The following is a 15,140-nucleotide window of genomic DNA, read 5'->3' on the forward strand; positions in this document are numbered from 1 at the left end:
TTTTTTTCGCATTCTTCCATTTTTCACTTTCTAAACATAACTCACCTCTTGGGAATCATTTGGACTGCTTGCAGACTCTTTTCTCTTTAATCTTTGTGATCTGCTTGTGTTATTATTTTCAATGGAAGTTTCCTCTTCTTTTTCTTCCTTTGGTACAGCCTTATTAGCCCTACCCCTTTTACTCCTGGTCGGTCCCTTACTTTCATCATTCACATCCTCTTTAATCTGTTCTAATTTAACTTTCTGTTCAACTGTTTCAGGTTCAACTTTTTTACCTTTTCCCTTACCACCCTTTCCTGTTACACCTTTATGTGCAATATCTGTTTGTTCCGATTCCTCTTCCTCTTCATCATGTTTACTTTTCATTGAATTGCTTGTAACAGTTTTATCTTTTTCATCTTTTCCCTTACTACCTTTGCCTACTTTACTTTTAACCTTACATTTATTGTCCGTCTTTACAGCTTCCTCAAGCACTATATCCTGCTTAGTTTCACTAGAATTATTATCAGTAGTTTCACTTTTATTACTTTCAGACTTATTACCTTTTCCAACTTTTCCTTTAGTCTTATTTTTCACCACATCCTCTGTCTCCAAATCATGTTTTGTTTCACTTGGATCATTACCGACAGATCCAGTTTTTCTAGTTCTTGTTCTAGATAATGTCTGAGGACTAGGTTCACTCTTATCACCATCTGCTTTAACATGATCAAGATTTCTCTTTTTTTTCAAATGATCAACTTCTTTATCATCTGCATCAATTGTCTCTTTCTTTCTGCTAGTTCTATTAGATCTAGTACTGTGCCCTTCACTAGCCTCTGTATCATTGTTTGTGGTATCACTTTTTGTTTCTTTCAAATTTCTAGTTTTCTTAACTTGCACATTTGTCCTAGTTTGCCTATTAGTCCTATTCTCTTCATGCTCAAGCACATCAGAAGGTTCAGTTTCTGAAGTTTGTTTTGAATCTTTATTGTCTCTTAAATTATCATTTGTGATACCTTCATTAGCATTGCTCAAATCACTCTCTACTTGCTTACTCATATGTTTTAAATCATGTTCAGAATCATCTATTTGCTTATTTTCAATTTCTTCTTGTCCCCCAGTTTTACTTTTTCCTTTCATATTTTTTCTACCCTTTCCCTTACTTTTAATTACACTGTGTTTTTCATCAACACTTTGACCATCTTTTGTCTCACCTGATTTTTGACTAGTTTCTGGTTTACTTTCTTCCAAAACAGCAGGAAGACTAGTCCTCGTTTTCCTGGTAATATTTTCTCTTTCAACATTTACTGCTGTATCAACAGATTTTCTCCCTCTTCTGTTTGACTTTACAATCACCTCATCCTTACTCTTAGAATCACTTTCAACTGACTCATTCTTAACTTTAGAATCACTTTCGTTTTCTGAATTCTTTTCAGTGTTTACTTTCTTTCCCCTTGTCTGTCTTTTATTTAGAACAGTTCTATGCTCAACATTATCATCTGTCATCTGATTTTCCTCTAATTTCTCTGAAGTGAGGTCATTATTTTCAGTTTCAATATTTTCCTCAGTGTTCACATGTTTTTGTCTGGTAAGTCTCTTAGTTTGTGGCACTGCAGCTGTTTTTATACCTTTTCTTCCCTGTTCTTTGCCTTCCTCTGAAACAGGATCTGTTTCTAGTTCTAGAAGATTCAAAAGTAAGTAAAACTTTACAGTTTAACTTTACAAGTATATATGGTGTACATGTAAGTATTCCCATATGTACATAGATCCAAATGCTTTGAGATCTCAAAGATCAAAAAGATGATTTTAATCTGATGGTAAAAATACACTGTAAAACTTTAAACTGAAAATTATACTGGCAGTTTTGAGAGCACTGTGGTCTCTATCCACAAGTGAGCTTTAGCATATGGTGTTCTATCCACAATCGATCTTTAGCATACAGTGTTCTATCCACACGTGATCTTTAGCATATGATATAGAGCTCTATCAAGAAGTGATCTTTGGCATATAAAATTTTATCCACATGTGTTTTTTAGCATAAAGAATGGTTTACGAGCATATTTACACATACTCATCTTATTTTTACCTGCATACATTTATACCAATCATCTATCACTACTGTTTTTATCAAACATTTACAGAAAAATATCCTCTTTAACTTCAATGCTGTAGCTATAGACATTAAAAGTGTATCTTGCTTTAATAATTCTTATTTTGAGGGAAGCATATACAACTTTCTTGACAGAGTCAATGTTGACAGTTATTTAATTGAGTTTTCCAACATTAAGTACTTACATAAAGTCTGCAAAACAGAATATCTTCCTATAAACATATTTTATTGTCAAAAATGCCAATTTTCAAAAATCATACAAGCTAACAATGTTAAAATAGAATTCAGCACAGTCAAAAAAGAAATAGCAGAGTACACATAAAATACTTGTTACCTAACTTTCCAACTCCTTTTCCTCTCCTAGATCTCCTTGATGTCTCTCCTGACTCTGAACTGGATTCTGAATTCTGCTCAAATTTCATAAAAAAAGGTTTAAAAAGATAAGCAAGGGGGTCTTTGACCCTAACACAGGTACAAGGCTTCAAGGTGTTTGATACGTAACGGTACAAGTGCAGATTTAGGTTTTTTCTATGTTGCCTAATTATATACAGTCCAACATTTTTGAACCTAGGCAATAATTTAAATTTTTTTAAAGTAGACGTACAACTCTGATATACCGCCAAATATCAAAGGTCTAGCTTTTGATTCAGAAAAAAATTTTTTCCAATTTTCTTATAAAAAAGCCTATAAAAGTACTGTAACCACAGGGGAAAGGGCTTTTTGACCTTAGGGCAATAATTTGGAAAAATGGAAAGGGTAAAATCCTTAAATCACATGCCAATTTTCAAAGCTCCAAAAAAGATTTTTAAAAGTCTGATAGCTGAAAACCCATTTTTAACTAAAAAGCCCCAAAAGTTCAATAAACCCAGAACCATTTAAAACAACTTTGAAAGGGCCCCTCCCCAAAAAATTTTTTGGTAAAGTTTCATAAAAATCTTTTCAGGGGTTTTTGGAGGAATTTGTTTAAAAAAATTTTTGATGAAAAGTGACCACACCTCTGGTGGCCATGTTTTTTTTGAAAAAATCAAAAAAAATTTGTACACTATTTGTAGAATTTACACAAGGAAAATTTGGTGATATTTTTTTTAAAAGGGCCTAACGTTTTATACAAAAAGATTTTTTTAAAATTCTGGGAAAAGCCATGTTTTTTGACGAATCGGAATAATTTTGAACAATTTGGGGGTTTGGGTAAAGGAATTTTGAAAATTATTTTAAAATTTCGGGTAAGCTTTTCACACAAGAAGTTTTTAAATGTTTCCCAAAAGCATATAGAGAAAATTTCCCACGCCCACTGGGGCCTGTTTTTTTGATGAATCAAAATAATTTGAACAATCTTGGTATAGGGCCGCAAGGACCTTTTGCGAAAATTATTTTAAAATGGGCCCCAGCATTTCACACAAGATTTTTTTAAATTTCCACTAATACATAAGGAAAAAGTGCCACGCCCCCCATAGCGGCCATTTTTTTTTGACAAATCGTAAAATTTAAAAAACCTTTGGTAGGGGGGACAAAAGGGCCATTTTTGTAAAAAATTAATTTAAAATGGGACTATCAGTTTGGGAGGAATGTCAATTTGAATATTTTTCTGTTTTTTGCTCGCGGCCCCAAGTGCAACCAAGCAAAAAACTTTTCAAAAATTTTTGTTAGAAAACCCCCCCCAAGGAACATCCGGGCCCAAAATTTTTCATAAAAATCAAACCAAATGTTGACGACAGTAGAGGGCGGACAACGCCAGCGTGATCAAAAGCTCACAATGACACTTTGGCCGGGTGGCTAAAAAAAAATATAAAGGCATTTTAAATGATTTTGCGAGAACTGAGGCTCATTAAAAACAAAAATCTTTTTTTCCTTTACTGCTATAGTCTTTGCACAAAAAATAGAAAACTTTTCCAAACAAAAGCTTTTTTAAAACTAAAGCCACCCCCCCTTTGAAAAAGTCCATTGGAGGAAATATTAGTGTAATTTTCAATGTAAAATTTTAAACCAAGACGTATATTTAATCTCAGACTACAGATGACAGAAAAATTTGATGGCTGAGTCCAAGTTTTTTGATTGTAGACCCCTAAACCACTTTTAGTTTTTAGGTCATTCTGACCTTGAACTCCTGACCCAAAATATATGCCGGTCATACATTGCCAAAGACAAAGTCACAAAACTGATGGCCCTTTCATTTTTTCTATATTGATAAAAGAACATTTTTTGGTCAAGACAGTGATTACTTAAATGCCTTTGGGCAAATGATCGGGGCATCTATAAACATAACAACATACCCACTTTTCTGCAGGGGATATCTGAATGTTAAATGAAGTTTTCGAAAATGCCTAAACTGGCAAAAGGAAACCATGGGCCCAGCCTTTAAAAAAATATTTCAGAAATCACTGGGAAGAGCTTTTTAGTTTTTTTCAAAATATTTTCAGTGTCTGCAACATATCATTGTCAAATTTTTCGTAACAAAAGGTGTCGAACACCCAAAAGCCCCCCCCGGCAATGTGAATTGACCCTTTGACCATGACCTCAAAAACAACGGGGGGCACTGGGTCATGATAACCCCCTTTAAGTTTAGTGATCCCCAGGCCCAAGCCTTTAAGGGATATCCCCGGGAAAAGGGGCCAAAAGTTCCCGGGGCAAGTGACCTTTACCCTTTTAGCCTACAGACCCAAATCTAAGGGGGCTCTAAGGTCTGACCAACCCCCCAATCAAATTCATGATCCTAGGCCCCAAACGTTTCAAGTTTTTTTTCTGGGCGGTTAAATGTTCCGGGGCACTGAACCTTGACCCTTTTACCACTGACCTTAAAAAACAAATGGGGGCATCGCTGGTCAGATGAACTCTCTATCTCTTTTATGACCTCGCCCAATGTTCTCAAATTACTGTCCAGAAACCGTTTAACTGTTCCTGGCCAAACTGATCTTGAACTTTTACCAATGACCTCAAATCAAAAGGGGGCATCTGCTGGGCATGATCAATCTCCCTATCAATTTTTCCCGATCCAGGCGAAGCAATTTGGTTATCACCCGGGAAACCCTTTCATGTTCCTTCACTGTGACCCTTTACCTTTGACTTTCTGACCTTAAAAAAAAAGGGGGCATTGCTAGTCATGACCAAAACCCTCCTATCATCTTTCCGATCCAGGCCCCAAACAATCTTGATTATCATCCGGAAACCCTTTTAACTGTCGGGTCACGTGACCTTGAAATTTTACATACGACCTCAAAATCAATAGGGGGGCACTGTGACAAGACCAACCTCCCATCAACTTTTTGATCCCGGGCCCCAAACGTTCTTTATTTATCATCCGGGAAACCTTTTTAAATGTCGAGTCACTGTGACCCTTTACCTTTGACTAAGTCAAAATCAATAGGGCACGCAGTGATGACCAACTTCCTATCAAATTCATGATCCTAGGCCCCAAACGTTTTGATTTTCATCCCGGAAACAGATTGGTCTACATACAGACCGACCGACCTACCGACAGACAGACCGACTGACAGACATCTGCAAAACAATATACCCCTCCTTCGAAGGGGGGCATAAAAAGTCAAAAGTTTAGGTGAGGGACCAACTTTTAGGGATTTCATACCTGAAGTATATCCACAACAATATATCCCAAAGAACAAATAAAATTCCCATTTACAATATCTTTACCATTTGAAGTCCTTACATTTATAGCCCTTGAAACAGCAACATCCGCTTAAACCACTAACTAAAGTAGAATTTTTAATCACATTGTCTTACCTGGGACACAAACTGGACTTTCTTTGGGGAGGGACTTTTCTTCTTTTTGGGACTTGCTATAGCGGATTTAAGGGGAGATCTTCCACGTGATGGATCAACTTTAACAACTGGGACTTCATCAATCTTCTCATCCTCAATCTACATACAAAAGACAATGTATTTCATTGTAATGTATTCATTATTCACATATGTCACAAAAACATTTCCTTACCATAAAATCACATAACTAGTGCTGTTTGTCTTAACACATATGACCCAACAGACTCTCAATGAAAATATAGTGTGTAATTTTCAATCTCAAGTAAACTGTGACCATGACATTCCATCTAATAACATCCAGTGAAGTTAAATTACTCTGGGTCACAGTGTTCTCCAGTTATTGATTGGAACCCAAAGTGTCAACCAACTAATGAATGGACAGACTAACAAAAGCAAAACAATATTATCCCTCTTCTTCATAAACTTTATAAATATACAAGAGAAGAATACAGTCAATTCAGAATTAATAGTACCTCATTAATATCAGGAGTGAGATCATCATCTTCTACCTCTCCATACCTCTGTGTGGCTACCTCATCCCCTACCTCTCCATATCTCTGTGTAGCTACCTCATCCTCTGCCTCTCCATACCTCTGTGTAGCTATCCCATCAGAGGACTCTGAAAACATTATAATCTTTCAGAAACATCCACTTAAAATCATTAACACAGAATTTTACACTTTTTGTTCTGTATTATTTAAAAAAAAATTTTACTAAACAAATGTCCCAATGTAATCTGAAACTATGAATCAAAATTTGGCTGAAAATACTAAATAATCGTAGAGGAATGAAAAACAATATAATTATCACTAAAAGACAAGTTCATGAATTGTCAAATTTACCACTGTCTGCATATATTTGTGTAGCTGGTTCAAATTCAGGCTCTTCTTTTCTCTTTCCCTTGCCTGCTTTCCTTCCTTTACCCTCATCCTGATCAGATCCTTTACTTTCCTCAGCAAGTTCTCCTTTTTTACTTTTTGTCCTGACTGTTTTACTAGACTTTTCTGTCACTACTTCATCTTTTTTAGTAAAAGTTGCTTTGCCTCTAGTCCTGCTACTTTTTCTAACATTTGTGGAAGCAACATCATTAGCCTTTTCACAAGATTCTAAAATTTCTGATTGTTTGTTCACATTTGTCTTTGCTACATTTTCTTTCACATTCTTATTGTTTGCCTGTCTATTACCTCTTGTTCTTTTACCTTTAGTTTCAACTGGTACTTCCTTTTCTTCACTTTCGGTATCAGTGCCCTTTTCAAAAACCTGTGTTGCTTCCTCAGTTTTACAACATTCTGCATTTTCATTTTCTGTGTCTTCAAAATTTATTTCCATTTCTTCTGAAACTGGCACTGTATCATCAATAATTTGTGTAGGTTCTTCTTGTACTTTCTTTCTGGTCCTAACATTTGCTTTATTCTTTAAAATTTTCTTTTCAGACTCCTTGCTTTTGGCCACTTGTAAAGTTTCTTCAAAGATTTGAGTAGCCTGTTCTGTTTCATTTCCATGTGTAGATTTACCTTTAACTGACTTTCTTTTCTGCTTCCCGCTTTCACTTGTATCAGAATTTTCTTCAAATACCTGAGTAGCATCATCATGTTCAAAAGTTTTCCCAGTATGTGATTTTCCTTTACCCTGATGCTTGTCAATTTCTTCAACTGCTACTGTTTCATCAAAAACTTGTGTAGCATCTTCATTGTTGTCCTGTTTAACAACATGTTCTTTTTTCTTACCCTGCCTTTTACTGCCCAACTTAGTTTTACTTTCAATATCTTCTACAGCAACTGTTTGATCATCACCACCTATAGCAACTGTCTCATCAAACACTTGTGTAGCATCATCATTGTTTTCCTCTTTAGCAGTATGTTCTTTTTTCTTCCCCCTCTTCCTGCTACCAGACTTTGACTTACTTTCAACTTCTTCGACAGCGACTGTCTCATCAAACACTTGTGTTGCATCATCAGAAACTGCAATTGTATCATTAGTTGTTGCTCCCTGCTTTTTTCTCCCTTTAACAGCCTTGGTCTGGACAGGTTTATCTTCAAATACTTGTGTAGCATCATCAGTAACTGCAACTGTTTCATCAACCTTACATTGCTTTGCTCTTCCTCTTCTAGATTTGTTTTGTGTAGTTTCTGATTCCACTGGAAAAGTTTGGTCATCACTGACAGCAACCGTTGAATCTGCTCCATCAAAGACCTGAAATTCATACTTTAAGATAAGCTCCGAATTCATCAAAGAACAGTTCACGTTGCATCAGTTTTCATAATTAAGGCAATGAAAGAGGCCATTTTAGCCATAAGAGATAAAGACTTTATACCTCTTTCCCACTACCATTCCAGTGAAACCAGGATCAAATCCTAACAAGTAAGAATGCCATCCAGGTTGCTTATACAGGTCTGTGTAATTCTGTACATAAGAGGATACTGAGTGGAATACCTGGACTCCTCCTTAACCATAATAAGTGGGAAGCAAACACAAATGTTTTGTGTCTTTTTAAATTAACAAAAATAAAACAAAACAGAACATATTAACAAGACATATTCAAATAATTTTCAGATATGCTGCAGTAAGTGCTTTTAATCAGCCCTGCAAATGAATCATTCTTTATTTAATAGCCCACTAAATTTCTATAATGAACTTGTCCATCTTTCAGTTTGGACAGTACCATTAACTGTTAAAAGGAGTGCTTACCAAAAAGATACTGACTGAATGGCGAACAGTGTAGTTCATGATCAGACTACACGGATGCGCAGGCTGATCTTGATCTGCACTGGTCGCAAAGGCAGAATTTATCGTGTCCAGCATGATAAGGGTTAAACTAGAATGTGTCTGTAGGACATGGGGTGTGCCCCCACTGGTACATTTGTCACAAATAAGGGGAAATAATTCAAATGTTTGCAATCTTTAGGGAGAATAGCCTCAACAAACATTTTATATAAGGGATTCATTATTCTAGGCCATACACTTTTTGAGCTACGAGCATCACAAACAAAACATCCACTATTTTGACTGTTTCAAGGGCGGTAACTCTGTAATTAGCACTAAAAACTCAAGAAGAATGCCAAGTGCACAAGGTCACATCTTGATAAAGACTCATGCAAGGTTTCATCAATTTATATGAAATACATTTTGAGCTAGGCCCATCACAAGCTGAAAATGTGCATTTGGACTATTTCAGGGGCCATAACTCTGGAAATAAGGGACAGAGCCAGATGGAAAATAGGTGTGCAAGTTCATATCATGGTAAAGACTCATGCAAGGTTTTATCAATTTATATGAAATACTTTTTGAGCTAGGCATGTCACAAGGTGAAAATGTGCATTTTTGACTATTTCAGGGGCCATAACTATGGAAATAGGGAGCGGAGCCAGACGAAAAATAGGAACTGCGCAAGTTTATGTCATGATACTCATGCTAGGTTTCATCAATTTATATGAAATACTTTTTGAGCTTCGGAGCCAAATGAAAAATAGGAGGTGCGCAAGTTTATATCATGGTAAAGACTCATGCAAGGTTTCATCAATTTATATCAAATACTTTTTGAGCTTGGCGCGTTACAAACTTTTTTCGGACGGACGGACACATGGACAAGACCAATTTTATATGCCCCCTCAACTGAGTGGTGGGGGCACAAAAATCTACCAAGATGTCGAAACACTGGGCTTACTTGTGTTGCATCATCTCCTCCAGCAACAGCATCAACTTCCTCCGTCTCTGACTCTTCAGCCGCTTCCTCATTAAAGGCAAGTGTTGATGCTGCAGTTATATCAAATGTTTGCCCTTCACCATCACTAACACCATCATCTTTATCAAATACTTGTGTGGCCATTTCTTCACATTCTGAAGTATCTGCCTTTTTACCAGTTTTAATTTTAAGTGGTTCATCAAATACTTGGGTCTCTACTTCATTGGTATCTTTAATGTTCTCATCATTTCTATCATCAAAACACTGTGTAGCATCAACATTAAAAACTTGAGTTTCTGCAGTCTGCTCATTCTTCATTTTATTTTTTTGCACAGATTTAGTGTCATGGTCATTGTCAAAAACTTGAGTAGCATTTTCATCAAACACCTGTGTCTCTGCAACATTTGATTCAGCAGATTTTCTCTGCTCTTTTCTGCCCTTTGTATCTTCATCAAATACTTGTGTGGCATCATCATTTGAAACATGTGGTTTAATGTCGCTGTCTTCATTTCCCTGAAAGACTTGTGTTTCTGCCTCACAAACAGGTACTGTTTCATCAGCCTTAACTTTTCTATTCCTTCCTGCTTTCTTTGTCTCTGGTTCATCAAACACTTGAGTAGCCTCTTCACCAACAGCAACTGTTGCATCATCTTCAGCTTTTCCACCAATAACTTGAGTCGGCTCTTCCGTAGATACAACCTGAATTGAGGTTTTGGCTTTATAATTATAATGTCACTCATATACCATGAAATCATAAATAATCAGACAACAAATTTGTGGACGAGTCTACATGTGACTCTGAATAGAAATTAATCTCAACATAAAAATGAAACACTTAGTTACTGTACCTTTTTGCACTGCAGTATTCAAACTCAATAAGGCAGTCTGAAAGACAGCTAAATCCCCCGCCACTGCTATGGATAGTGAAAGGGTAAAACCTTTGATTTTAGCTGTGACCTTGACCTTGAACTGACATGGCTGACTCATGAATTCTGCACAACGTCTTGATGAGGTGATCATTTGACCAAAGTTTCATGAAAATCCTTCAAGGGGTTTAGGAGATACAGAGCTGAAACCTTTGACCTTCAGTTGTGACCTTGACCTTGAGTTGACATGGCTGACTCATGAGTTCTTGATGAGGTGATCATTTGACCAAAGTTTGATGAAAATCCTTCAAGGGGTTAAGGAGATACAGAGTGGACACGAAATGGAAGGCTCAAACCTTCGACCCTTAGTTGTGACCGTGACCTTGAGCTGGCATGGTTGACGCATAATTTCTGCACCTCGTTCTGATGAGGTAATCATTTGACCCAAGTTTTATAAAATTCCTTCAAGGGGTTTAGGAGATATAGAGCGGACACGAAATGGAAGGCTCAAACCTTTCGACCTTCAGTTGTGACCTTGACCTTGTGCAGACATGGCTGACTCATAAGTTCTGCACATCGCCTTGATGAGGTGATCATTTGACCCAAGTTTGATGAAAATCCTTCAAGGGGTTTAGGAGATATAGAGCGGGCACAAAATGGAAGGTTCAAACTTTTGACCCTAAGTTGTGACCTTGACCTTGAGCCGGCATGACTGACTCATGGTTCTGCACATCGTCTTGAGGAGGTGATCACTTGACCCAAATTTTATAAAATTCCTTCAAGGGGTTTAAGAGATATAGAGCGGACACAAAATTGAAGGCTCAAACCTTTGATCTTGCTTTGTGACCTTGACCTTGAGCCGGCATGGCTGACTCATGGGTTCTGCACATTGTCTTGATAAGGTGATCATTTGCCCAAGTTTTATAAAATTCCTTCAAGGGGTTTAGGAGATATAGAGCGGACAGTAAATGGCAGGCTCAAACCTTTGACCTTGAGTTGTGAACTTGACCTTGAACCGACAAGGCTGACTCATGGGTTCTGCGCATCGTCTTGATGAGGTGATCATTTGACCCAAGTTTCATGAAAATCCTTCAAGGGGTTTAGGAGATATGGACCGGACACGATTTTGTTACGGACGGAAGGACGGAAAGACGGACGGAAAGACGGACGGAAGGACAGACGGAAGGACGGACAGACGGACGGAAGGACAGACGGACGCAGACCATTCCTATAATCCCTCCGCCACGGCGGGGGATTAACAAACTCATGCTTCATGAAATAGCCATTTCTACCAAAAAACACATCATTTTAACAGATTCAGTTATTGCAAAAGAGGTAAACATGGTCAATTTCACTGTCAAAAGAACACTTTTTCACCCTGACCAAGGAGGCTCAAGTTACATATAAACACACTTCTCCAAATATAGAGCTGCATGTATATAATGGCAATTTCTATGTGGCACACCTGACAATAAAGCAAAACAAACTTTGGAGAAACAAAAAGTTGTCAAAATATTACATTCAGATCTAACCTGTGTTTCACCTTCCTCTTCGTCAGGAACATCACAAGCTAGTGTAGGTGCAGCAAGTATTTCTCCATCATCGTTACTGTCTTCAGCATCAGTATCACCTTCCAGCACAAACTCTTCTGATGTATCAGACTTGGCATCATCAACATTATCCTGAAATTCAAGTACAACACAAACATTTGTGACATCTTGTAAGTTTAATCAACATTCACATGTTTAGGTACATACTTGTCAAGCAGGCAGTAGCTGTTTCAACAAGATATGTCACTACTGGCGACAGAAAAATGCCCCAGAAGTGGACTGCACTTTTGTGTGACTTTGGAAGCAGACCTAATTCTTGCATGCCATGAACCTGTTCAGCATGCTTCAAACTTCATTAGAGTTCTTGAACAGTTTAAATGTAATTGCTGTGACATAAAGTGTTTCAGATGAAAGGATGAACTGAAAATACAAATGGGCCGTGTGATTACTACATGCCTCCTTGCAAGGGAAGAACAAGTATGTTGCTAGTTCACTTGTTTTATTCAAATGGAAAACCTTCTGACTGTCAGTCTAAATCTTTCCAGATCAGCTAATTTGGCAATGACTGTAAAAAGACATTCATTTACCTGATCATCTGGAGCTTTACTTCCTAAATAAGCCTGTGTTGGTTCAAACAAGATACCACTGCTCTTCTGTTCTTCCTCCTCCTGAAACATTGAGTACTGTGTTAAAAGTCATGCCACAAGATGAATTTCTTTCACTTCTACTTGAATTTCAAAATCTGAAGAACAATTCTTTCAGTTTGAAAGGGAGGGGGAGTCGGGGAACGTGGGTAATCAAGTGTTTTGTTACCAATACAGGTTTAACACCACTTTTCAACTGCATCTAAGTTACGTAATGACAGCTAGTTAACCTGAATTTTGTATCAATTTTTTATTAGTAAAGAGTATTTCTGTACAAGTAACTGAAAACTTCCCCTTCTGAATAACAGCTGGAGGACTACTTACATCTGCCATACTGCTTTGGATCAATTATAAACAAGAGCTGTCACTAATGGTGACAAATGCCCCCACAGCACCTTGACAATTGACCTGGTGACCTTTGACCTGGTGACCCCAAAGTCAGTAGGGGTGGTGTACTCAATAAGTACTATCAGCATGTGAAGTTTGAAGGTCCTGGGTGAAGTGGATCGCAAGTAAAGTGCCTTCATGCAAAAAGTTAACGTTAGCTCCTGTGACCTTGACCTTTGAACTGGTGACCCCAAAGTCAGTAGGGTTGGTGTACTCATAAAGTACTATCAGCACGTGAAGTTTGAAGGTCCTGGGTGAAGTGGTTCGCGAGTAAAGTGCCTTCATGCAAAAAGTTAACGTTGGCCCCTGTGACCTTGACCTTTGACCTGGTGACCCTGAAGTCTGTAGGAGTGGTGTACTCAATAAGTACTATCAGTATGTGAACTTTGACGGTCCTGGGTGCAGTGATTCACGAGTAAAGTGCCTTCATGCAAAAAGTTAACGTTGGCCCCTGTGACCTTGATCTTTGACCTGGTGACCCCAAAGTCAGTAGGGGTGGTGTACTCAATAAGTACTATCAGCACGTGAAGTTTGAAGGTCCTGGGTGCAGTGGTTCGCAAGTAAAGTGCCTTCATGCAAAAAGTTAACATTGGCCCCTGTGACCTTGACCTTTGACCTGGTGACCCTAAAGTCAGTAGGGGTGGTGTTCTCAATAAGTACTATCAGCATGTGAACTTTGAAGGTCCTGGGTGCAGTGGTTCGCGAGTAAAGTGCCTTCATGCAAAAAGTTAATGTTGGCCCCTGTGACCTTGACCTTTGACCTGGTGACCCCAAAGTCAGTAGTGGTGCTGTACTCAATAAGTACTATCAGCATGTGAAGTTTGAAGGTCCTGGGTGCAGTGGTTTGCGAGTAAAAGGCCTTCATGCAAAAAGTTAACGTTGTGACGAACGAACTAACGAACTAACGGATGGACAGTTGAAAACTAATATGCCTCCCTTTGGGGGCATAAAAACATTCACCCTGGTGGGGGATCAAACTCACAACTTCTACATTTGTATTTCTGTCCCCTACATACTAGGCTGACCGTTTCAGCAAAATCACAATCTATTCTCTATGTTTAGGTATTAGTATACAACCTTGCTCGTTCTTTTTTAAATTAATCAAGAAGAGAGTCAATAACCATATAATAAACCACATAAATCATATAACTGTCAAGTAAAACCTTTTACAGCTGTGCTTTTTATGCCATTGTCATAAAAAAAGAAAGTCCAAAGTTTAAATGCTATGTAACTATATAAATCTGGTATAATAATAATAATAATAATAACTAGATACTGAGAAATCACTCAATTCTGTGGTTAGTGTTAAGAAATAACACACTGTTCCAGGAAATATATGAGGATCTAAATTCATAGATTTAAAAGATATGTAGTAATAGTGAATCTCATTTGTTTGTTATGTTTTTAGTTAAATGGAGTTATACAGCCACATAATTCATGAAAATTAGTACACTAGGAATATTTATCAGTCAATTATATAAAAGTAAGTAAATGGTGAACTTACTTTTTCTTGCTTTTCATCATCAGTTTCTTCATCCATGTCATAGCCCTGTGTTGGTTCAATACCCTCATCCATATCATAGGCAACTGTGGGTGCTATCTTTGCTTGTCTCTTCTTAGACGGCGTCTGAAACAAAAGTGGCACTAGTAAACCTTCATTCTTCATCCAGTTTGTCTAGTATGAATGCACAGTTTTATAATCACAATCAATGGTAAATATTTCTAACATTGCAGATAACACAACTTAATTAAAGCAATATATAATTAAATGGCATAAGGCATTAAGTACCTTTTCTTTTTAAAAGGTTATTTTTAAATGTAATCTGGGAAACAATAGCAAACTTTCTTTTCTTTTTGATCTGAATATTGCCTGTAGCACTGGAAAACCTCACACAATACTGTATGAAAATAGTCAACATCAAGTTAATTTGGTACATATTTTTAGCCAGACTAAAATTCAGCTTCATTGTTTCAGGTTGTCATAGTATTTTCAATGACACTGATAGGTGGGAAAATGTAGGAAACAACTTTGGGGGAACTGAAACCTAAACTAAGCTACAATACCAATTTCTGTTGGTTAAATTATTGGCTTTAACAAATCAGATCCCGCATACGTTATTTTGACAGCAAGTGTGTGCAATATTAATT

The 15,140-nt window shown here is 37.3% G+C and overlaps 1 protein-coding gene across 4 annotated transcripts in view; it reads right to left on the bottom strand.

Moving 5' to 3' along the window:
* Positions 1-15,140, bottom strand: part of LOC123525088 (mediator of DNA damage checkpoint protein 1-like) — a 49,363-nt gene that overhangs the window by 14,205 nt on the left and 20,018 nt on the right. For 3 of the 4 annotated variants that reach the window (XM_053538190.1, XM_045303827.2, XM_053538191.1), the window contains exons 14-22: positions 14,497-14,619; positions 12,549-12,629; positions 11,944-12,093; positions 9,528-10,244; positions 6,706-8,056; positions 6,337-6,482; positions 5,825-5,962; positions 2,424-2,499; positions 46-1,658 (exon numbers count right to left, since the gene is read on the bottom strand). In XM_053538190.1, the coding sequence (XP_053394165.1) occupies positions 46-1,658; positions 2,424-2,499; positions 5,825-5,962; positions 6,337-6,482; positions 6,706-8,056; positions 9,528-10,244; positions 11,944-12,093; positions 12,549-12,629; positions 14,497-14,619 (4,395 nt within the window). The remainder of the gene's footprint in view (positions 1-45; positions 1,659-2,423; positions 2,500-5,824; positions 5,963-6,336; positions 6,483-6,705; positions 8,057-9,527; positions 10,245-11,943; positions 12,094-12,548; positions 12,630-14,496; positions 14,620-15,140) is intronic. The other variant, XM_053538192.1, reaches the window with a different exon arrangement.

This window comes from Mercenaria mercenaria, chromosome 3 (genome assembly GCF_021730395.1).
Source record: "Mercenaria mercenaria strain notata chromosome 3, MADL_Memer_1, whole genome shotgun sequence".
NCBI lineage: Eukaryota > Metazoa > Mollusca > Bivalvia > Venerida > Veneridae > Mercenaria > Mercenaria mercenaria.